Below are 25,944 nucleotides of genomic sequence, written 5' to 3' on the forward strand. Positions count from 1 at the left end.
AAACAGTTAAAAATCAAGCACCCCAGAATAATTTGATATATTTCTTTTTTCTACACAAAATTCCAAATGTTTTATAGTAGCACAAAAAAGATGATAATTTATAATGCTGTACTCATTCTGAAACAGACATTCTTGGCATAAAGAACAAGCAAAACTGTTATTAAACTCAATGTCTGGAAAATAATCAAAAACAAAATACCTTAAATAAAATTAGAATAAATTAATGAATAAAACAAAAGACACTTACTAAATATTTATTATGTATAAGGCACAGACAGCTCAGCACTGCAGACAAAATAACAAAGACAAACCTAACCTCAAGGAGTTTATGTTTTAACATGGAGAGTGGTTCAGGAGTTCAGGGAAGGGAGTTATGTAGAATTAAAGGGATAGTGAGTTGATTCATGGTGGGGAGGCAAAGGGAGAGTTGCCATGTTACTTTCCCTCTCCACAAGTAAGTGACTCCATCTATAAACCAGCCTGCATTTCAGCAGAAAATGTGTAAAATTTCACCTAATTTGCATTTTCCAAATAGCACAGTATTATGTTCATAAGATACTATGATAAAAATACTAAGTTTAATTTATATTATGCTTTTAATACTGGTCTGTGCATCATATGACAACTAAATGAAATTAGGAAATTAAAATATACATAGCTATCTAACTAATCTGACCATGAATATATCAGGATCATAGATTCAGATCTCACAAGACATCTAGTTCAATCCCCTCACTTTGCAGATGAAGAAACTGAAGTTCACTTAAGTTCTTCATCCAAGGTTAGCTATACTTGTAATAAATAACAGTCAGGATTTGAATCCATGGCCTCTACACAAAAGCCAGTGCTCTTTACAGTCTACTACAACACTTTTTATTCATATCATTTTGTCTGGGAAATCATAAACAAAGCTAAAAAAATCATTAACAAAGCTAACAAAAAATTTTGAAAGGCAAAGCACTCAGTTCCAATCAAGTGTAATTTAATGTAATTAAAAATGATCACACAACTAAATTTTCTTGCTCTTGATTTTTCAAACTATTGAATAATTATTGTTGAAAAATATAATTTTCCACTTAAGGAAAAAAATGGAAAATTTACATCACCTTCCTGGCCATCTCGAAGGTGTGTATGTGTGAGTACCAACCCCTTTCTCCTCACTTTCAACTCAAGCTCTAAGAACATTAATCACAAACACTTTACCACTCCTGGTAAAAGCATGTCAAAAGCCCTATAATGCCAATCACTATTCATTCAGACTTCCCTGTCAGAAACACTCCTCTCCTTGGCTGCCTCTCCCCAGTATGTGCTGTCTTCCCCTATTGGAATGTTAGCTCCTTGAGGGCAGGAACTATCTTGTTTATATATATATATATATCCCAAGCACTTATAAGGGTCCCTGGCACATAACAAGCACAAAATAAATGATTTTTCTTTCTTTCATTCATTCATGGCTGCTCACATGACTTCATTAACCCCCAATTAAAGAAGGACAGTTTCAAATAAAGACACTGTCATTCAGTCATTTCAATCATGTCCAACTCTTCGTGACCCCATTTGGGGTTTTCTTGGCAAAGATACTACAATGGCTTACCATTTCTTTCTCTAGCTAATTTTACAGATGAGGAAACTGAGGCAAACAGAGTTAAGTGATTTGCCCAGGGTCACACAGCTAATGTCCAAGGCCAGATTTGAACTCAGGTTTTCCAGACTCCAGGCCCAGCACTCTATCCACTGAGCTACCTAGCCACTGTCTCAAACAAGGATACTATTGTTCAATTTGGAATGGAAGCTCCTAGGAGGAAAATAAGTCTCTGTATTTCTCTTTATAAGGTGCTTGGCACTATCACCTAGAGCTCAAACACTATTTTTTGATGATGGTGAATGATGAGCAACACGGAAAAGGCAGTCAACAAGTACTTGGCACATACAGAATGCTTAGCACTATAATAAGTCCATGAAACCACAGAAGTAGATAACCTAACCCAGGGTCGTGGTATGAAGAAAGAAAAAATAGGCAGAAGTAACTGATATGGCTAGGAAATGAGTCAATGAGGTACTATAAAGAGATACTACAAGGATGCTTCATGGGAAAGGAAACAAATAAAGAAGGAAGACAGCCTTGAAATTTGAGACTTAAGAGAGAATATGAATAGCTGGGTTAAAGGCATAAAGAAAAAGGTGGAGAATGCTGAAAAGACAAATGGCTTTGAACTTTGACAGTACAACAGAATCATAAAAGAGCAACCTTTCTATGAGCAGCTTTCTGTGGAGTACAGAAAGTTAGACTTCAAAGATTCTGAGGTAGCTGGTAGCATGAAACTATAAGGCCCTTAACAGTAGCATATACCACTGGGTGTTTAGAGGTGACAGAGGTTGGGTACGGAGGCAGATGGGGAAGCAGCAGTAAGAGTAGGCTTAAATAACTTGTCAAGGTTCTGAAAGCTACAGTGGCAAGGCTAGAACTACAGCTCTGGGCCAGTGATCTTTCCACTATACCAATTTAACAAATAAACAAATAACAGGATCTCTTATTTTCTGTTTGTTAGTATTAAAACACAGTAGCAACATCATAACTTAGTTGAAGCTATAGTATCTAACTCAGTTTCTACAAAAATCCTTACCTAAAGTCTTGCCTCAACACTGCATTATGGCAGGTCTTACTGACTTCAATGTCTCATTTGAGGCCCTGCCTAAGTTGGGAGAGTATTATCATTAAGTAACTGATTTTTGGCTGGAGTGATTGCCAGAAGCCGTCTCCTAATGCAGAGATGAGTTGCAATCTGCATAGACGGAGGACTCTCAATGACAATGTTATGGATCCTTCAGTTGGCTAAATATCTTCCCAAATATATGATCTTTTAAATGTTACCACTGATATAGATGGCTTAAGGAACACTGAACTATTAAAAAACAAACAAACAAAAAAGCCAGGCACCATACTATCTCTGGCACATAGATTCCATCCTTGTCCTATACAATAAATTCCACCTACAATCACAAGATCAAAGGTCTAGGATTGGAAGGGACCTCAGAAGTTAGTGATTCCAACTTTCCCTCTCAATACCTTTTTGGTTTTGTCTTTGGAGTCTAACACATTTTCTGAAGAGCTCCTAGCTGAGACTCTTCCATCTTCTTGTCCTGCTTCCTTCTTCTGCTGCAGCTGCTGTTCCTCTCTTCTGTCCTTTTCTTCAAGTTTTTTCCGAACTTCAGCTTCCTCATATCTAGTTGAAAAGAGAAACCAAATGACCCGCTGCACTGCACGATCACTGTACTAAAAGATGTATAGTGTTCCTAAAAGAAGATGTGGCCTGCATCTTCTTTCTCCAGTTTAAATCACATGTACTTTCTGACAATATTGTTCCAAGTCACAAACTTTTCTTGGAGGAAAGGGAGATAGAGGCTTAATTCCAATTTCCCAACTACCTTGGGGGAAAAAAAACCAGAGCTTCCCCAGATGAAACTACTTAAGGCTCTTCTTGCTCTTTTCCCACATAGTTTCCACACTGAGGTATGTGGCTCTTTGTGGCTGGGTTTTGTGTTAGTGTTTGTTGTAATTATTCAGTGAGGAAGGATGATAAAGGACTTCCCATTTGGGAGGTTATTCCTCAATCACTGAAAATTAAATGTCATGCAACAGTAACTATGACAATTCACATTTATGTAACATTAGTTACTGGAAGACATAACAGCTTTTTGTATTTCTATATCCAAGGAATTTGAATCCATTCTTTACTTAAACTTTTAAACTATCTGCTATTGTAATCAAATGGGATAATGTGTTATCAGAGGTTTCCATCCCATCTTTCTAGTTCTAAGTGCCAGCTATAGAGCCAACCAATGCCCATGACTAAAAATGGGTAAAGGGTATAAGAAGAATTAGTAAAGGAAAAGGAAAGGGGCAAGAAAAAAAATTAATTTGATACAAGATGTTAATACCATCAACTACCTATCACCTATGCCATAGGCTGGCTACCCATATGTGAAGCAATCACAAACAAATGAAGCAAAAACACTATGGAAAAACTTCAGCCAGTAATTACTGAAGAGTGAATAAGAAGATACAAGAGACATGGTAACTGCTCCAAAGACTGATTATATGCACAATTTTAAAAAGACTATATGGTTCTTATCTAATTATTTATGGTATGGTTTTTAGTATTCAGGTCACATATCCAATTAAATGTACTATAGTATATGGCATAACATACTGGCCAAAATCTAATATCTATCTACCAGACTGCTTTCCAGTTTCCTCATCAATTCTTGTCAAATGGGGAATTCTTTCTCAGGTAATTTATGTTTTCAGGTCTACTGCATGGTGGGTTCCTAAGTTATTTTATTTATGATTCTTCCTTGTTTTTCTATTCCATTGTTCTACTTCCTATTTTTTAACCAGTATCAAATAGTTTTTTGATATTTATTGATTAATATTATCTGCTTAGCATATTTTCTAGTAAAAGCTTAATAAGTGGTTTACCTATCTACCTGAGGTCTGGAAGTGCTAGTCCTGCTTCATTCCTACTTCTTTCCTTTTCCCCTTTTTCTAGATTTTCTAGACCTTTTGTTCCTCCAAATAAAGTTGGTTATTATCTTGTCTAGCTCTACTGTACATATATGTCCTCGGGAGTTTGATAGGTATAACACAAAAGCTGTAAATTAATTTCAGTAGGCTTGTCATTTTGATTATATTGGCACAACTCAACCATGAACACTTTTTTATTCCTCCAATTACTTTTGCCATTCTTTACTTCTTTAAAGAATGTTTTGTAATTATAACTATATAGGTCTTGAATAGGCTTTGGTATACTCACTCCCAAATAGGTGATAATGCAGTTATTTTGAATGGGACTTTCCTTTCAATTATTTACTCTTGGATTCTGTTATGGCTCTGTAGAAATGCTGTCATTGTGTGTGTGTGTGTGTGTGTCTGTATATTTTACATACAGCTGCAATGCTATTAATTATTTCAATTATTTTCTTTGATCATTTTCTAGGCAAGTCTAGGTATCCTCAACTAAATACAACTTTTGATCCCAAGAATCTCACATTACCTAAGCTCATCATATCCTTTTATTAGGATACAATACTCTCCATTTTTTCTCTTTGAAACCTAGCATACGCAAGATATGTTCAGACTGCCAGAAAGTCAGAACTTAACACCTGTTGCTTCTGGTTCTATATTCTGAGATCTGATACGACTAAAGAGGGCAGCACTACCTTCTGTACACATAAACTAACATTACAGGACTATGCAAAAGTCAGCCATTTTACCTCTGTTTTCCTTATCTATAAAGCAAAAATGATGTGCTTTCTAGGTACAGAGTTTTGTTCTTCCTCCTCTACCCTGCTACCACCATGCCTGACAGAGTGGTTAGTTAACAACTTCTCCCGTCACTAAAAGTGGCTCATGACAGTTATTACGGCAGAAAAAAAGGTAGTAAATGTTTTTATATATAGTCCATATTTTTAAAAAATGTCCTAGCATACTAACACAATAAACACTAAATGATGACAGAAATTTACAAAATCTGAGGCACAGGATAGGAAGGGGAGTGAGGGAGACCCGACAGAAATTACTCAGGCCTGGTGGTCTGGTCAGAGGCCTGGGGTTTGACTATGTTGCATATGTTTTTATCTTTCTTGGTAGTATTATTAACTGTCAATTGTTTTTTGACATCCATTGTAAAATCAACATTAAAAAAAAAGTGAGCTTTCCCCAAACTCTTATCATCTAGGAAGGGTATCTAATTATACCTTATGAGAAGAAACTTGGCCCTAAGCCAAGCTGCAAAACAGAAATTGTGGGGAGTTTTAGCTGAGGCAGTAAGAACGAGTTGTCTCCTTTCTAGCAAAACTTAGCATACTCTAAGTGGAAATGTGGAATGGAAGAAGAGAAGCTCTTTCCTTTTCCACTTCTCTCAAAGAAAAAAAGGGTGAAACCATAAACTCCAGGTAATTTTCAAAGCCTCTTTTCTTCATCCTATCAGAAGATGCCATGTTCACACTAGGATTCCCCAGGACAGCTCTAGATAAAAAGAAAACTCAAAAGCTCTGAAAGACAAAGAGCCCAGTAAAGACACCCTGATTGTTGTTGTCATTGTCCTTCATTTTCAAAGAGGATCAAAATGACATCACTATGCCAGAGTCAAGTTTTAGTGTGTCCGACTATGGCTGATCAGACCAGTACAAGCTGGGAATGTTCTACCACAGGTCGGGCACAAATAGTCCATGTGAACCTTTGGAGTGGATTCTCTAAGTTTGTGTATCTTGCATTTCTCCTGAGCTACCTCAATTCTGCTTTGCTCATAGAGCATAGCATCTTCTCTGATGTGGGCGCACCATGCTGAGAGTTCCTGTGCTAAGGTTTCCCATGTCACACAATCAATTCCAAAGTTCTCAAGAGAGACCTTGAGAGTGTCCTTTTATCGCTTCTTCTGAAGATATCCTGATACAATGAACATGAATGAGGCCCTGCCACAAATACCCAGAGAGAAAAGAAAGGAGCCAGAAGTAAAGCTCTGGAGCAAGGTTCATCCTGGGGGGTCTCTGACTTTGTTTTGAATATTTTGATAACTATTTCAGTGATTGCTTTCTTTTATATTCCTATGCATTTAAGACATTCTGCAAAGGGGTCCAGTTCATAAGAGTACACAGGAAGGGTCCATGACACAAAAAAAGTAAAGAACCCTTCAGAATACAGCAGGAGAGGAGGAGGATGAGGAAGAGGGGAAAACTGTTACCTAACTGTTCCCAAGGAATAGAACAGAATCTTCTTAAGTGAGATACATGTTGTACTAATCAAAAAATACTGGCGAACTCAGAATTAGTCAACAAGTCAATAATATTTAATAAAATAATATATTATAAATAATTGTTTATTATTATAATTATTATAATTAAATGCATAATTATATGATAGAATATAATAATCATAATTAAATTAAATATACATAAACCATAATTAAAATGAATATTTATTATTATAAATAATAAAAGAATATAATAATAAAGATCCTAACAGGCAGGGGACATATTCTATTTCTTTTGTATTCCTCAGCAAAGTACTACATAGGTAGATGACTGCTTAAACTTTCAAGTACTAGTGAGAAAGAATTCCCAATTCAATGGGATTTACTATGCCATACTGCACTACGTGCATACCTCTTTTAAGGCCACAAACAAATCCAGTGTATGCTAAGTTCTAAGATGACAATATACTTCTTGCTGTGTGAAAGAATTAAACACATTTATTAAACTACACTACAAAATCAGGGTACTCCTTGAAGTATATGTCATAATTCTAAAGTAGGTTCATAGTTTTGTTTTGCTTTTTTCTGTAACCTCACATATTTGGAATTAGAAGTTAATGGGAAAATGAGTCATTATCCAAGTATTTGTTCACAGAAAACTTCTCAAAAACTTAAAAAGTATAAATCTGAGCTCAATTTCTATTGTGAAACAAAAACATTCCCTCAATTTTTTTATCTGAAAAATCAAATTCTTTTGTTTTAGTAAACTGATCTTTATTCACATTCTGAAACTTTGTTTTATAAAGTTTTATATCCCTTTATTTTGAAAAAATCATATTGTTAACAAATAAAGCCATGATACATTTATAGATACATTTAACCCAAATATTAAAGTGCGCACTAACATATAAACAAAATACAGTTACCACTTCCACATCAAACGACTTTCCCCATCAGTTCTGATATATTGCATAAGAAATTAAATGGGATCTGCGGAAGCCATAGACAACACGAAAAGTTTGTTGTGACAATACAGAAAAAGTTCTAAAACTCAGAAATGGACAAAATATATGTAGAGCATTGTATAATATCAACATATTTTATCTTTTAATACTATAAATATAGCTTATGACCAAATACTTAACCCAAATTTCTTTTTTTAAAATATATTTATTTTTAGTTTCAACATTCACTTCCACAAGATTTTGAGTTCCAAATTTTCTTCCTATCCCTCCCCTTCCCCCACCCCATGATGAGGTACATTCTGATTATCCCTTCCCCCAATCTGTTCTCCCTTTTATCACCCCCCCTTCTTTTCCCCCTTCTATTTTCCTGTAGGGTAAGATAGATTTCTATACCCCATTGCCTGTGTATCTTATTTTCCCATTGCATGTATAAACAATTTTGGGGGGGGAGTAGGCAATGGAGTTAAGTGACTTGCCCAGGGTCACACAGCTAATAAGTGTCAAGTGTCGGAGGCCAGATTTGAACTCAGGTACTCCTGACTCCAGACCTGGTGACCTATCCACTGCATCACCTAGCTGCCCCTTGTACAAACAATTTTTAACACTCATTTTTAAAATTTTGAATTCCAAATTCTCTCCCTTCCTCTCTCCTCACCCACCCTCATTGAGAAGGCAAGCAATTCAAAATAGGTTATACATGTGTGGACATGCAAAACACTTCCATTAAAGTCATGTTGTGAAAGATTAACTATATTTCCCGCCATACTATCCCCACCCCATTTATTCTATACTCTTTCTCCTTTCATCCTGTCCCTCCTCAAGTGTTTGCTTCTGATTACCTCCTCCCCCAATCTGCCCTCCCTTCTATCACCCCTACCTATTATCCTCTTCCCCCTCCACTTTCCTGTAGGGTAAGACTGATTTCCATATTCAGTTGAGTGTCTATGTTATTCCCTCCATAAGCCAAATCTGATGACAGTAAAGTTCACTCTTTCCCTCTTACCTCCCTGCTCTTCTCCACTGTAAAAGCTTTTTCTTGCCTCTTTTATGTGAGATAATTTACCCCATCCTACCTCTCCCTTTCTCCTCCCAGTACATTCCTCTCTCTCACCCCTTAATTTTATTTTTTAGATATCATTCCTTCATATTCAACTCACCCTGTTCCCTCTGTCTACATATATTCCCTCCAACCACCCTAATAATGAGAAAGGTCTCATGAGTTACAAATATCATCTTTCCATGTAGGAATGCAAACATTAACCCAAATTTTACAATACAGTACTATAAACATCGCATAAAAGAAAAAATTCAGACATCATTGGTATGAAGTGCTTCACCATACACTCTCCTCCTCCTCACTTCCCCTCCCCTAACCTTTACTCCCCTCCAAGGGATTCCTAAGAGCTGGAGGTTAGGAGTGAGTATATTCCTGGCTTGTGTGACCACTTCTACAAAGGTACAAGGCAGGAAATGAAATAACACAGCCTGTGAGAATGTAAAGTTGATGAAGGCAGGTAAAAGGAAATAGAGATCAAATACAGATTTAGAGCTGCAAAGTACCTTAAAGGCCATCAAGTCCAGCCTCCATATTTTCTGATGAGGAATGAGTCAAGAGAGATTAAGTGACCTGCCAGGGTGAGAAAGCTACTAAGTGTCTGAATTCAGGTCTTCCTGACTTCAGTTCCAACACTCCATCCTGCCTCTCTCTAAGGCTAGAGCCAGATTTGGGAGAGCCTTGAACCCAGACTTACCAGTTTGAATTTTAACTCAGAGGCTCTAGGGGATCACTGAAGGTTTCTGAGCAGGGCAGTAATGAGAAATTTTCTCACCCAGGGTGAGTAACAGAAGAGTTGGAGAAGTAGAGTGGGAGTGAGGACAAATTTAGGTAGCTTCCTATTTTTCACTAGTTATTCTTGCTAAGGAGGTACTAAGCCATCTAGATTCGGCAAAACAATACAGTAAATGCAACCAACAACAATCTGGGTTAATCTTACAATACACCATTTCACTATTACAACATCCCTAAATGACAGCATAAGACATAACAGAACATAGCAAGGTAAATGTTAAGTACAGATCTGAATTTCTGTACTTCATAAATTACTTCTAAATGCTAAAGATATTATATTCAAGGTTAAAGACAAATATTATTTCCATTTATTTTAGTTGCACATATTTTATAGATTTCATAATACATGTACCTGAGTTTAAGGCTTTCAGAAAGTCTTTCAGCTTCTTCAATAGCTTTTTTGATGTTCCCAGGTCCAAGCATTGAATGAAAGTAGTCCTAAAATTGTAGGAAAACCATCCCATAATGTTAGTCCTGGCCAATGGTCTCCCAGAATAGTCTACAAGCACTACAATAATGAAAAAACCAACAACCACATTATGATCATGGCCCTTATGATTAAATGAAAAAGACATTTTCTTGTAAACTACATTAATTCAAACTTAAAACATTTAATTAAAATATGTTCCAAAGATAACTCCTTCATCTCTCCCTATGGTTAAAGTATTGAGTAAGGAATGCTAAACCTTTTTTGTCTGTAAGGCTCCTTTTTAGAACTTCGCTTGTATTATCTGTGAGAATGTTATTAATTAAATCTCCTTTTAGTATTTTGTTTACATTATGTGTGAGAATGCTAGTAATCACATTTTTAAGAGTAAATAAGTATTGCTTTCTACAACAGAAATCTTTCTGACACATTTTATAGCTGCCCTTTCCTTCTACCTTTATTCTCAGGATCAGAAAAGCAGCTCATGTGCAGCTACAAAGCATATTTTGCTTTAAAAAGTGACAGGTTTATCCTCATAACCATTTTATATTTATTTCCTAAAAGGAGGAAAACACCTTAGCCTTAAAAAGAAATAAGCTGGGGGCAACAAGGTGGCTCAGTGGATAGAGTACCGGCCCTGGAGTCAGGAGGACCTGAGTTCAAACTCGGCCTCAGACACATAACACTCACTAGCTGTGTGACTTTGGGCAAGTCACTTAACCCCAATTGCCTCACCAAAAAAAAAAAGAAAAAAAGAAATAAGCTTCAGACCTGCGTGAATTTTTTAATCACAAAATATTTCCCCAAAATAATTATTGTATTTGCCTAAAAGAATAAAAAGCTGTTGACCCCTATTTTCTTAATGTGTTACTGAGCACAAAGGTACTAAGAAGTAACTATTACAATGGGACATTTATTAGAACCTGAGCAGCTAAGGATAACTATGTATGCGTATGGAAGGGCTGGATGTGACCCAAATGTGTTTCATTTGTTATAGCTTCTCAATATACGTGCAAAGAGCACAGTGATTTGTTCATAATAGGTACAAAGCAGCACAGCTTATAATAGGTACATAACATCCTGACACATAGTCACTTAATAAATACTTATTAAATGAATGACAGGGATACAATAAATACTTGTTGAATAATTTAATCAAGGGGCAGCTAGGTGGCACAGTGGATAGAGCACCGGGCATGGAGTCAGGAAGATCTAAATTCAAATCCGGTCTCAGACCAGACACTTGCTAGCTGTGTGACCCTGAGCAAGTCACTTAATCCCAACTGCCTCACCAAAATAATAATAATAATAATAATAATTTAATCAAATGCCTAGAATTCAGGAAATACCAGTCTCAACTGCTCATCAGTCTTCCTAAGTTAAAAAGAAGTATCCTGGGGGCAATGTTCAATTGTTTTACACTCTTAGAGACTTTATGAATCTACCCTAAGAACAAATCATGTTTGAGCCCCCTTTTATCAAAGGTCATATGGCATATGGGATCCTGAGCTAATAAAACTGGCAAAAAAAATTTGTTCATTGATACAAAGTTCAATGCTTCATGAAGGATAATTAACATTATTCTTAAATTATAAAAATCCTTTTCAGTATAAGATTTCGATAGCAATATATAATTGTGAAAACTATTAATATAAATGTGTTCATATGTTATAGCCTAAATTTAGAAAAGTACCTATTTATAAATGAGAAAAACTATCTTTGAAAATGTCCAGTTTAGGCTTGCTCAGAAGTTTTTTTCTCTCTATACATGGGCATGCCAGTTAAAAATTAGTAATAGAGGGGCAGCTAGATGGCACAGTGGATAGAGCACCAGCCCTGAAGTCAGGAGGACCTGAGTTCAAATTCGGACTCAGACCAAAACATTTGACCCTTACTAGCTATGTGACCCTGGGCAAGTCACTTAACCCCAATTCCCCCCTCCCCCCAAATTAGTAATAGAGAACATAACTCCAACTATAAACTAGTTTTCCAATTGTGTCTTTATTTAATAATGAATTTTTAAACTGCTTGCTTGGTTTGGTAAAGGTTTTGAAATATCTTCAAATTTTTAATATATTTTAAAAACAGAGGTACTAGCATTAATACATGCCTTACCAATATTCTCAATTTCTACTCACATTAAAAGACTGCATCACTCTCCTAATAATCTTCCCACTCCAAGGTAGTTCTCTGCCCCCTCCACCAAAAATTTTAGAGATATGAACATGCCCATTTCATTCTGGGATATTTAGAATGCTGTAAGATTTTTTTTTTAAACCATACATCTAATCAAAATTTTATTAGTCTGAGATTTATATTTCATATACATACAAATGGTTTTTTTCACAAAATGTAAAACAAATGCCAGTAAATTAATTAATAATGTGGATGGCATAAATACTTTATCATTTAGTAAAAATATAACTTATACTATGTTCTTTCCTCTCCAGCAGCCAAAACTAACACGTTAGCCAAACTTTACTCTCCATGAAAACAGTTACACAATTTATGCGTGTTACTAGACAGATCAGATCATCTTCCCATTCCCTATTTTAAAGAAAAAAGAAAACCACCAAGAGGTACAAAGAGGTATATATTTTTATATACCCTCTTGTCCTAACAAAGAGTACTGGGAAAGCCATGCTTAGGGAAAAGAAAGAGGAGTACCCTGGGAAAAGCAAATGAAAACAATACAAAAGGATTTTTTACTGGGATTAGGATTTGAGTAGCCTACTCATAAAGCCATAGCAATAAGTTTTTTCAAGTTTGCAAAGCCCTTATCTCACAGCAATATTATTATGTGACAGGGACTATATCATTTCAATTTTACAAATGAGGAAACTGAAGCTCAGTTCCTCAGAAATAAAGTGACTTGCCCAGGATCAACAAGACAGTATCAGAACAAGGACTCAAAACCAAATTTCTGATTTCAATCTAGCAATCTTACACCACACTGCCTTTCCAGTTCCCCCGTCTCCCAGAATAGGCAAAACTGTTTGGAAACATAATAAATACTCCAAATAGTCTTTTTAAAAATGGAGGGAGGAAGGAAATGTTTACAGAAGGCAAGTCTTTTCTCGGTAAGCCAATTTCATATTAATATATATTATAAAACCATTAATATAGAGACTACAAAAACTAATTTGAATTTGGGCAGATATCTTCTATCCATCTGCAAATATGCATTGAGGCTACTTGCACCATTTGCAGATTGGCATGCACTAACTGAAAATGGGTCCCTCTAGAAAACTGGAGTGTAATATTTAGTTTACATCAGTATGAATTTGAGGTAACTTTAATAAAAAAGAAAGATCTAAAATAGCCACAGCCATGAAATATTCAAAATAGTTACCTTAACAATCAAAATTAAAGACATTATTTCAATGTTCTATGCAAAGATATCTGGAGAAAGAAAAGTTGTTATTTTTCTAAGTCTTTTAATTAAAACAACTAGATGTTACACACAAAGAATATAATCATCTCAATACTGAAAGCCAATATTAGCTTTCAAAGGGCTTCTCTACCAAAACAGGTAACCTATGAACAATCTTCTAAATGGACAATAACAAACCTTGCTCTCAGCTGGTGTAATAATCCCTAATAACTAAGGTTTCCCCAACATGCTATTTTTCCTTAATTTATTCTCTGTTGTTTTCTTCTTACTTTCAACTGACCAATCCAATTTTAGCTCAACTATATACTTTTGCATCATGTTATTTAGTCTGCTTTTCTTCTTGTCTACATTCTCAAAATAACAGAGGAAGAGGCCCTACCTCACAGAAGAAACCCAATGAATCAATCAACACACATTTATTAAGCACCTATGTGCTAGACGTTGTGCTAAGTGTAAGGAATACACTTTGTCCAACAACAACAATCAGAAATAGTTTAGTAATTTAGTAAATTTATCTTTAGAATGGCTACTATCTGTGAGCAATAACAAACATCTAATTCCCCTATGATTAAATTTGTATTTCATGAAAGCAATGACAAATATACTTTTATTATATTCTCACTTACTTGATAAGAAAAAATTTGAATTCCTCCCATATAACCTAGTACAATTTCATTAAAACAGTAACCAAAGATGAAAAAGTCTATAGCCTATTGTCAACTTGGCTTAAACCAAAGAAACACTTCTGCAAATAATGAAATTAAATTGACATGTAAATTGCCTTCTCCTATCCCACAGATTTACTGAATTTGTTTTCACTGAATTGATGCTATGAGTTCTGAAATTTGATTTGTACATGTGCTCAAAAATTAATAACCAGTTACAGGCATTTGATAACCCCTATTTATAAAAACTGATGGCCAAAGAAAAAGGAAAAACAACAACAACATACCTGCTGCAGCTTGAAATCAGGTCTTTTTTTGATAAGATTATAAACAGTTACATATTTCATATATAGTACATAGGCTTTTTCCTCATCACGGTCCAATCTGCATTCTTCTGCTGTCCTGAAGATCTTCAGGGCACTCTGCACATAACTTGAATTGGAGAATAAATAATTAAGTTGGCATTGCCCGTGGCATTAAAACAATTGGTAAGTAAAATTCAGAGATATCTTAATACAGAAAAATCTCTAAACTTAAAACCTGAACTTAGGGTAGACAGAAACTTAACTTTCTACTATAGGTAAAATTCTGTTATAAAGAATAATGTTTATTTAATGGAAACAAAATTATTTCCACATTCTAAAAAATAGGTCATGAGAGAATGTTCATTTAATCTGATTAAAAACAAATTCTATACAATGAATCACTCTCCAGAAATACTTCCTCTAATCCCTATCTTTGGTAAGGATCACATTCTACAACAAAAATCTGATTATATAACAATTTCTGCATGTAAGAAAAGACAGCAAAACTCCCTTAAGTGCCCTTCAGTTCTTCTTACTCTTTCCCACTTTTAATCACCAAAACTATTAAACAAAATCTATCCTTATCACTAAACCAGATACCAAAACAAGATCCAGAAGTTAAGAAGGTGTGAGTACAGGGGAAGGGAAAGAAAGAAGTATATGACATCTCACTCTTTATTGGGTTTGAATCATGTTTTTTTCAGTCGGTTAATTTCTAAAGAGTGGCATAGCTAGACTCTATTTTAAAGCTCCTACACACTGAGTTAAGGAAGTTATTTCTGAAAATGTAATTCATTTCAACAAAATGCCATTAATATTACACAATTAGACTTGTTCATGGAATTCATTTAAAGAGACTTCACAGCTAACTTTGGCATCATTAGTACATCATAAACAAATCCCATCTTCATATCATGAAATCACTCTGTAATATTATTTGACCAATTATCCAAGACACAAATCAGCTGGCCTGCCAAATGAAACACTGTTTTGCCTCAAGTCCTATTTTACATGCAATCAACATGAGGCAGGATATACCTGTTAACTATGAAAAAATAAATTTTACTAATCAAATTAAGAGTGCAAGCTATTACAGGATGAATGTTTAGTCAACTTAAAAAAAAGTCACTTTAAAATTGCTGAGATCTAGTAGCACACATGGATAAGAAATGTACTATTGAATGACTCCAAATCTAACAGAAAAGTTATCTATGGCTTCTACCTCGTAATATGTTATTAGCTTTTTGTCCTGTTACTATTTGTCTCTGAAGGTAGTAAAAGTTCCTCTCTTTCAGTCTGTAATTCAAATTTGGATAAGGACCAATCCAACTAAATTAAAGTTATATTACATTAGAATAATCTTGTGACCACTCCCCTAGTCTTTCATACATGCTAAGCTAGAACTTCAAGTTGCTTATACCTAATCATTTACTCCAATTTAAGAGCCAAATGATTTTTGCTTAAACTTTCAAGAATTTTTTAAGAGAAAAAGGCAGTATGTTACCACAGGATATCATTTTCAACTTCATGATGAGGGAAATCAGTGCCTAGTAACTACAGAAGGGTCTCACAAACCCTGCAGGAATGCTCAAAGAAAGCCCAGAGCACATCTTGACAGAGCATTTGCTGGGCCATGCATATGCTATACAGATAACTGTCTCTTTCTTCACTCCCTTTTTCCTTCTTTCCCTCCACACAGAGAAGGCAAAAACTGAGCTATAACAGGTACACTGGCGGCAGAAAAGCCTGAAGAATCCCCATTGCTACTAGGCCAGCTAGCACATGGATGCTGGGTAATACTTTTCAAGATACCCTCTATAGTAAAATGCATGATTAAGTTCAAGCTACTTTCCAATAAGGTATTACTGAGAATACACATAGTAGTATCAATAAACATAACAAATTATAAAATGAAATTTTAAAAAGTAGAGCCCTAAGAATTCTCACCCTATAAGTTAGCAGATAGACTACTTCCCTCTAAGTCTGACTATGGAATAGAAGCCATCATAAATGCAAACAAAGCAATCCTTATTCTATAGTCTCGAATCTTCATCTTCAAATAATTTTTTTAAATGCTGCTTTTCTGATTAACAAACCCATTTTAGCATGTGTGTACCTAAGCCTTATTAGAAAATCCTTTTCCCGTTGTAAGTCAAGGTCAGTACTTATATTATAGATAAATGAATTACTACAAATAATGACATAATTTTATGACTAATACAATGCAATCTATGCAGTAGGAGCTTTTTATTTATTGATATTAACACCTGACATAAATGTGATGTAGATCTTTTACAGTACCTTTAAATATATAAGATTCTACAAGATGAGACTTTAGGCCACATAATCTAACACCTTCATTTTAAAGAGGAAAATGAGGCCCGCAAGTTAAATGACCTGCCCAAAATCAGACAGGTAGCAGAGCTGGAATTTGAACTCTATATAAATGACTCTAAATCATGCGTTTTTCTACCACATGATGTTGTTTCTCATGTAAATGTTATATAAATAGGCTGGCTCCAGACAAAACTGTGAGTTTGTGGTTGGTGCCCAGAGCTCCCCTTAACATCTCTCTCTACACCCGGATTTCTCCTCTCTACCTCATTTCAATTGCATAGTGCCTTATGAGCTTCCTCTCTCACCTCTTTAAAACCTTTTAACAAATTATCTATAAGTTATTTACACTATATTATAATTGGCAAATAATGACTTATGGTGTTACTTCTTCATATATGGGCATTTTAATAGGGATCAAAACTGTAAGCTAAAGGAATAAATTTCTTATGGTAGAATTTTAGGCACCAGCCAAAAAGTAGGAGACATAGCTTATTGCATCCATCAATAAAATGAACACATTTAATTGCACCTAAGCTGACCTTTAAAAAACCTTTTAAACAGCCTATATGCCTGTGATGGTTTTGATATGTTTCCATTTTGTCTGATGCTTCTGTTTGTCTAGTCTACTATTTTTTTTCTTCAGCCCAATGGCATAGTAATTTAACTGACAACTTCTAACTTCTTTAGAGGACTGATCATCAAAACAGTGTTTGTTGAGTCTGACAAGGAGATAAACTGTGCTTCAGTTTCTCCTACAAACTGCTCTTAGTGGTGTGGCAGAGTGGATAAGGTCAAGATTGTATGGGTTCCATACGTACAAAAATATACATAGCAGCTCTTTTGTGGTGGCAAAGAATTGGAAACTGAGAGGATGCCCATCAATTGGGGAATGGCTGAGCAAGTTGTGGTATATGAATATAATGGAATACTATTGTGCTGTAAGAAATGATGAACAGGCTGACTTCAGAAAAACCTGGAAAGACTTGTATGGTCTGATGCTGAGTGAAGTGAGCAGAACCAAGAGGACTTTGTACAAAATAGCAGCCACACTATGCAATGACTAAGGTTGTTAAACTGAACCTTTCTTGGCATTATGAGGATCTAAGACATTTCCAGAGGCCTCGGGATAGATAATGCTGTTCACATTCAAAGAAAGAACTATGGAAGTTGAATCGCTATCACTTATTTTTACCTTCTGTTGAGTTTTGTTTCCTCTTTCTGATGGTTCCTCGTATTGATTTTAATTTTCACTTACAACTTCACTAATGTGAAAATATGTTTAATGGGTATGTAAATGTAAAGCCTATATCAGATTGTGCACCGTCTTGGGGAGGGTGGGGGGGAGGAAAAAGGAGAAAAATTTTCAACTCAAAAGCATATGGAAAAAATAAAAAAATTTTAAAAAAAGATTGTATGGGTTCAAGTGCTGCTTCTGACACATACAGGCTACATGACCAGGGGCAAGTCTCTAACCTCTCCCAATCACAAGCAACTCTAAGTTAACAGGTAAGTTGTCAATCTAAAACAATAGAATGAGCTCCTACATTGAGAATTCTCCACAAAATGAACTCACTGGTCTAGGACAAAAAAAAGTTTACTATCAGAATAACTATTTTGTTTTATTTTGAGTAATTCAAAGAACTCTTAATAGGAAAAAAAGTCACAGAATCATAAAATTGGAAGAGACTTTAAAAGGCATGATATTTAAACTCTCTCCCCAAAATGCAATCTTTTAAACAATATCTGACGGAGTCCAATTTCCACTTGAATATGTAAAGCCACAGGAAGCTATTTTTCAAGGTAATCCATTTCATTTTTGGATAACTCTAGTTGCTGGGGAATTCTCCTTTATAATGAACTGAAATCTAACTTCCTGGTGCTTCCACACTTCCTCTTCTAGATAGAAAACCTTTCAGATACCCTGAGACAGTCATCATGTCATAGCAGCAAGTCAAATGCCCAATATTAAATCACAACCTTTTTAAGGTCTTATTCTATTTATGTGATGTCTGATTCAAACTGATTATAGGTGAAGTATATTCTTAACAATGTGAAATGTGAACTCATTTTAAGTGAATTAATATCACATATAAAATTTTAAAATAATTATACCTCTTAGTACTTATTTTCTCTGCTTTAACTTCTGTCTTCTTGTTAAGTTCTTTCAATGAGGAACCAAGGTAGAGCTCTTTAGGTACCGAAGCCACAGCAGGCATGGTGAACACTATTTACTTTCACACTTTCACAATGGGTAGAATGTCTTTAAAAGCAGCTCTTTTCTGAAACAAAATAAAAATTTCGGAATACCGGTTATTTTCACTATTAAAATAATTCAACTGAATACCAAAATGAATAAAACTCCTAAAATCTATATTTGCATCTACATATAACACGAATTATTTTCGTGTGTGTAATGATTCTTTTTTTCCCCCAATTTAAAGATACACATGGGGCCAAAGTTTAAATTACATTTTTTCCCAAAATGAACACAAAGTTGATTTTTTAAATGATACACTTAATCTCAACAAGAACGAAAATATCAAAATACCCATATACCACATAATCAGAACTACTTAAGTTTCATATTTCAACAACCTAGTAACAGTGACTTTCATTCTCATCTGTCAGTTTACATGTTTGTCTATAGTTGTAGACAATATACATGCCGTTATACTTTTTCCTTCACTTTGTATTATTTTATATGTTCTTCCAACATTATTTCCCTTGTCATTTTAAATGGCATAATAGCATTCCCCTACATGGATATACGAGTATCTGTTCAATTATTCCTCATCCACTAAGTATATAAGTTTTTAGTTTACTAGTATTACAAATAAAGTATTACAAAAAAAGTTTACTAGTCCTACAAATAAGCTTCGTTTAAAGATAGATCTGCTTTTTCTTTTTTAATTAACACCCTAAGGTATGGTCTCAGTAATGGGAATCACAGGTCAAAGAGAATTAAAATTTCTAATTCTTATTATTTATTTCCAGATTATTCTCCAGCAAAAATATATCAATTTATAGTTCTACTAGAAATTCAACGATGTTTCTCCTCCACCGTGTAAACATTTAGCTTTATTATTCTTAATTATTTTTGGCAATTAGACGGCTGTTTGGTAATGTGTCATCAAAGTGTATTTCTTTAATTATTATAGATATTAAACAATTTTTCAGGTGATTTTTCCATGTTTTTCTTCTTTGATGATGGGGGATTCAATATCAAAGCTTGTACTAGGTTTTTTAAAGAGTTTGGATGTCAAGATTTTATCAGTAATATTACTTTCCCCTTAAGTTTCTCAAAGTGTTATTTCTTTTTATTTGGCTCACAAGTGTTTTTGTGACTAATAATTCTTTTTACTTGTAATAATAGTCTCTTTCATTTGGCAGATTAAAAAAAACCTTTCTCTTCATACTTGAGAAATACTTCCTTTACAAAACATGTAATTTATTAATAATCTTATTGTTTTTCCTATTATATTAGGAGGAGAAGTAACACAGTGTACTGGTCTTAGAGTGAGAAAACCAGGATTTAAATCTCCCCTTTGGATTCCATGACACACAACCCCTCTTAATTCTAATTTTCCACCCCTGTATTCAGCACAGTGCCTGGCACAGAGTAGGTGCTTAATAAATGATTACTATTTACTATACAGTTGCTGTGCAATCCCAGCAAGTTACTTTATTTCTCTAAATCTAGGTTTTTTTAATCTATAAAATTGGGATAAGATTTGCACTATTTGCCCCAAAGAGTTTATATGAAGAAAGCAATAAGTAAAAAACTTAAAAGACTGTAACATAAAGGACCACCAAGCCAAGCCTTATCAGCTGCCTTCTATTGTGCCCTAAAGACACCATCTAATCATCTACTCCATTGCAAACTCCAGCCTACTGGGCCATCTTTGTTGCCCTCTAAGAATCATCAAGCTTTGCTATATCCTAAACTGAACCCTTCAATATGTGTTCTTTCTCCCAATTAGAATGAGTTCCTTGAAACTATGCCCAAAGGGCTATAAGACTACTTGCTTGTTTTTCTATGTCCAATCGGTTCTACGAAGTATCCCAATGGTCTTCAGGTTGGTATGGCACTGACTCTAGACATTAATTTGAATGCACTGGCATTCTAACTATGTTTTATCAATTATCCAGTCGTTCGGTTCTTCCTTGATTTTGTCAAGAAGGGCAGTTTGCCACAGCAATTCTTCAGGGAAATACTAGCAAGCAAGAACAAAACACTAAGGATCTAATTTCTAGCAAGGATGTAAAACACAGGGAATTTGGAACTGCTTACACAGAATATGCTAGGTTTTTATTTCTCTGATTACCAAGTACCTGCTACTTATGTACAAAGAGTAAACTGTTCTCCCTCCTAGAAAAGAGTAAAGGGATTCAAGGAAGGCTTCTCTACTCCACAGGATATTAGGGAAAATTGTTATTTTAAAAAACGGAAGGGATTATGTACAAACATTGAAGGGAAAGAAGGAAAGCAACCTGCATCCAAAGGTTGGAGGGTAAAAGAATATGACACAGAGAAGGGGAGAGAAAACATACACAATACTTGGCACAAGGAGACAGATTTGAGGGGCTTCCTGATAAGGGTGAATCTGGGTGTCCTGTAGAGAAAGCAGCTGCTTGTCCTAAGAAAGATAATATCAACCCACAGGTGCTGTCATTCTAGGGATCATTTAGTAAAGCTCAGAGAGAGAAAACACAAATACTGATGGTTGGTCTCTGCTAAGGGGTGCTGTTTGTTAAGCTAATAGATAAGTGCTGTCTTTAAAAGACAGTACACAAGATGTGAAAGGACCTAGCAAGATTTGTCACAATAATGACTACTACTCACTTACCACTTGTAGTGATTCATTTGGGTACAAATAAAACTATATTACCAAAAGGATGGAAAACATTCCCAAAGTTTTCAAAGTCTTGGATAGGAGATTGAAGATCTTAGGAACACACTGGAACCCTTCAAAGGAAAGTACTTCAGAAAAAGAATTTGGGAAATGAAAAGATGGGTGAGAAGCTAAATGAAAATGGTATCTGGATTGTAGGCTCGCAGCTGAAAATATTAAAATGACAATATATATCCAATCTTAACATTTTCTTAATCTCTTCTGCTATTTTCATCCCTCTTATGCTTAATTCTGGTAATTTTATAATTTTTTTTTCTTTTTGTTATATCAATTTTATTGAACATTAAATTAAAAAACTCTTCGCTTATCAACTGTTCTTCTAAGTTTCCATTTTATCAATTTCTGCTCTCATCTTAAAATTATATACGTATCTTTGAACATTAAATTAAAAAACTCTTCACTTATCAACTGTTCTTCTAAGTTTCCATTTTATCAATTTCTGCTCTCATCTTAAAATTATATACGTATCTTTTTTCCTGCTTTCCTTCAATTTACCAATTTGTTCTTTTTTTATTAGTGTCTTTTGTTTTTCTATCACACTCATTTCCAAGTATAATTTGTTCCTTTTCTAATTTCTTCAAATATAGTCTCATTTCTCTTTTACTCTAATTTGACTGCAGGTATTCAGTGGCATAAATTTTCCTAAGAACTACTTTGGCTACATCCCAAACATTCTGATATATTGTATTTGTGTTCTCTCTGCCATTTAAATATGCTAGTCATGACTATGATATCTTCCAAAAGAGAAAATGGGCTGCCTTGATAGGAAATGGTTCTCCTTATTTGGAGGGTTTCAAGAAAAAGCTTGATGAACACTCAGATGGGGAATACTTGTTTCTTTATGGGTTAGAAACTAAATATCAATGAAGTCCCTTCCAACTCTTAAAATACTGTGATTCTTTATCCAGTAGCAGATGCTTAACAGATTTTTCTGAAGCTGTCATGTAAACATATATGTTTTAACCATATTTTAAAAACTGATTTCTAGTTTGCAGCTATAGCCTGTGGTTTTGAATGCAATACATATAACCTCTAGGTCTTTAGATTTGCTTGGAGCTTTTGTGCATCCACATTTATAATTAATTTTTGCAAATTCTCTGTTGAGTACTTAAAAAGAATATTCCCCCTCACCAAATCATCTCTCTACAACAACTATAATAAGACTTTTGGGCCATCTTCTATATCTAGTTGCTCACTAATCTACTCAAATCTAATTTATTATTTTTGCTTCACTTTCCATATTAATAAATGGGGCTGTAGAAATCTTATTAATGTAGGGCCTATTTCTTATAAAACTAAGTTTTTCTTTTAGGAATTTACAGTCACTTATGATTAAAAACTGATTTTAATTTTTTTACTCTTGTTTAAAATAACTTGATTTATGTCTCCCAATACATTCTAGTCTGAATTTAACTATTAGATATATTATTACAACTTTAATTTTCCTTGAGCTAGCTCTTGCAAAAATACAATTTAGAAATGTCTTTTAAATTGGATCAAACTTTAAAAAAAAAATTTTGAGACTATTTAGTACAGTCCCCTCATCTTACAAATGAAGTATGAGTTCCAGAAAGTTTAAATAACTTGCTGTTTCACACAGGTTTATTAAAAGTAGAGTTAAAATTTAAACCAAGTCCTTTGATTTCAAATCCAGTAGTCCATTAAATTTTGATCTATACATATACTTACATTTATTTCCTAATGACAGATATATCTTTTAAAATATACTTCATGGCTTTTTTCCCTTTATAGGGGAACTGAATTCAAATTTAATATTATCACAATTAGAATTGTTTTGGGGTTTTTTTTCTGTTTGTTTGCTATTCTGTTAATTATATTGTTGGTTTGTTGTTATTTAGTCATTTTTCAGTCATGTCCAACTCTTCATGACCCCATTTGGGTTTTTCTTGGCAAAGATACTGGAGTGATTTGCCATTTCCTTCCCCAGCTCATTTTAAAGATGAGGAAAGGAAGAAAACAGCATTAAGTGACTCGCCCAGGGTCACATAGCTAGTAAGTGTCTAATGCCAGATTTGAACTTAGGAAGATGAGTCTTCCTGACTCCAGGCCTGGCACTCAAACCACTGGGCTACCTAGATGTCCCTAGGTATACTGTTGGATGGGAATATAAATGTCCCTTATTTCATGATAACTGAACTAACAAAATTCCTTGTTTATGTGGCAAGTCTATTACTTTCCTTAAAAAACAACCTCCACTTTGACAAAGATGAGTTTTTCTTAGCAATCACCAATTCTCCCTTCTCCATCTTGTCCTACAACCTCTTCATTTTCATTTGTTAACCTGAAATTCTTTTTATAATTGTATACATGTTTTCAAAATTCTTTTTGCTTCTATGCTTTACTCTATGCTTTTTTCTCTTTTTCAAACCACAACATTAAATATTTTTCCATTGTGGCACTATGTTTTGCTCTCTTTGGAAGCTTGTATCATGAAGGTATCCATCTAATAGGACCCAGCTGAACAAATTACAGCTTATGAACATAATGGAGTTCTATTATAAGAAATAACAAAGGAGATGGTTTAAGAGAAATCAGGAAGATGTATATGAACTGATGCAGAATGAAGTGAGCAGATCTAAGAGAACAATTTATATTCTAATAATAATGTAAAAATGACCAAACTGAAGAACTTGATCAACACAATGATCAATCATGATTCCAGAGGACCAATGAAGAAGAATGCCACTCACTCCCTCACAGACAGGTGATGGACTAAATCTGCAGAACAACACACATCTTCGACTGATCAATATAGGAATCTGTTTTACTTGACTACATATATTTGTTACAAAGATTTCGTACTTTTTTATTTTCCCTAATGAGACAGGGAGATGGGAGAGAAAATAAAAAGTTGAATTAAAAACGACAACTAGTTTTAAGTTTCCATTGTTCTGTTTAAGGATCAGCTATTTATCTCTCGGGTACATTTCGGCTTGAATTGAAAGGAACTTTGCAAGCATGAGATTTCCTCATTAACTGAAAAATATTCTGGGTTTTAAAAAGTCTATCAGGGCAGCTAGATGGTGCAGTTAATAGAGCACTGGCCCTGGAGTCAGGAGGACCTGAGTTCAAACTCGACCTGAGATACATAACACTTACTAGCTGTGTGACTCTGGGCAAATGCCTTACCCAAAATAAAAAAAAAAATCTATCTTTTATCTTCAAACAGATGCTTAGATTTACTAGGTAGCTGATTCTGGAATGGGAGCCCACATTTTAAAAACTACACTCTAAATCTTTCAATCTTCTCTTCTGTAGAAGAAAAGCTATCACTGTTGAAGAAATTCTTCTAAAAAGACAAAAAATCCATGCAGAATTAAAGGCCAAATGCCTGAAGGTGATTATAAAAAAGGATAGGAAGATTTTTAAGACTACCTCTGAAAGTGACAAATCCTACCATAAACAATTGACAAATGTACAGAAGTGAAAGAAACTTTCATGTCTTGGGATCCTTAACACTTCTAGTGAACTATGTGGGCTTAGAGGTTTGCTATCTATCAACTCTCATTCCCTAAACCCTGTTGTTGTTGTTTTTCAGTCATTTCAGTTGTGTCTACTCTTTGTTACTCCATTTGGAATTTTCTTGGCAAAGATACTGGACTGGTTTGCCATTTCCTTCTCCCACTCATTTTACAGATGAGAAAAAGGAGGAAAACAAGGTTAAGTGATCTTTCCAGGGTCACAAACCTAGTAAGTTTCTGAGGCTAGATCTGAACTCAGGAAGATGAGTCTTCCTGACTCCAGGCCTAGCACTCAATCTACTATGCCACCTACCTGTCCCTAAACCTTAGTAATTTTTGCTTCCAGTTTGTTCCTGTTTCATTGTTAGTGGCTATCATAATATTAATAAGCTGACTGAAAATGCCACGTAAGAATGAAGTGAGGTTTTGCTCACTCATGTGAGGTAATAAATTTATGAGAAGTTAGGCTTAGGTGGATAATTCACCATGATTTTACAGTCATTTCACATAAATAACAGTTTCTAATGGTCATGATTTCATTAAGGAAATCACAGACCTGGTCCAAAAGTCCTTATTGAACACACTTTGTTAAACACCTATGGACTTCTCTTTTATTCATCCAATTATCCAAAAGTACCTCATACTTTTTCGTTCCTCAATCACTGATCTTCTCATGCTTTTTTCCTTTTAAAAAACCTAACTTTCATCATTTTTCCATTATTTATGCACATATCTATAATCGTATTTAAACAGCACCTGGCAAATATTAAGCATAATTTCTGACTTGCATATTTAATAACTAAAACAGGGATCTAATTTTAATATATGCCCACACAAATACATTTAGAAGATGAG

The 25,944-nt window shown here is 34.6% G+C and overlaps 1 protein-coding gene across 2 annotated transcripts in view; it reads right to left on the reverse strand.

Annotated features, from left to right (window-relative positions):
- Nucleotides 1-25,944, reverse strand: part of USP8 (ubiquitin specific peptidase 8) — a 113,942-nt gene that overhangs the window by 41,731 nt on the left and 46,267 nt on the right. For both annotated transcript variants that reach the window (XM_078151257.1, XM_020979998.2), the window contains exons 2-5: nucleotides 18,807-18,973; nucleotides 14,340-14,484; nucleotides 9,919-10,004; nucleotides 3,068-3,224 (exon numbers count right to left, since the gene is read on the reverse strand). In XM_078151257.1, the coding sequence (XP_078007383.1) occupies nucleotides 3,068-3,224; nucleotides 9,919-10,004; nucleotides 14,340-14,484; nucleotides 18,807-18,910 (492 nt within the window). In that variant the 5' untranslated portion in view covers nucleotides 18,911-18,973. The remainder of the gene's footprint in view (nucleotides 1-3,067; nucleotides 3,225-9,918; nucleotides 10,005-14,339; nucleotides 14,485-18,806; nucleotides 18,974-25,944) is intronic.

Source organism: Phascolarctos cinereus, unplaced genomic scaffold (genome assembly GCF_003287225.1).
Source record: "Phascolarctos cinereus isolate Bilbo 61053 unplaced genomic scaffold, phaCin_HiC Scaffold_3;HRSCAF=262, whole genome shotgun sequence".
Taxonomy (NCBI): Eukaryota; Metazoa; Chordata; class Mammalia; order Diprotodontia; family Phascolarctidae; genus Phascolarctos; species Phascolarctos cinereus.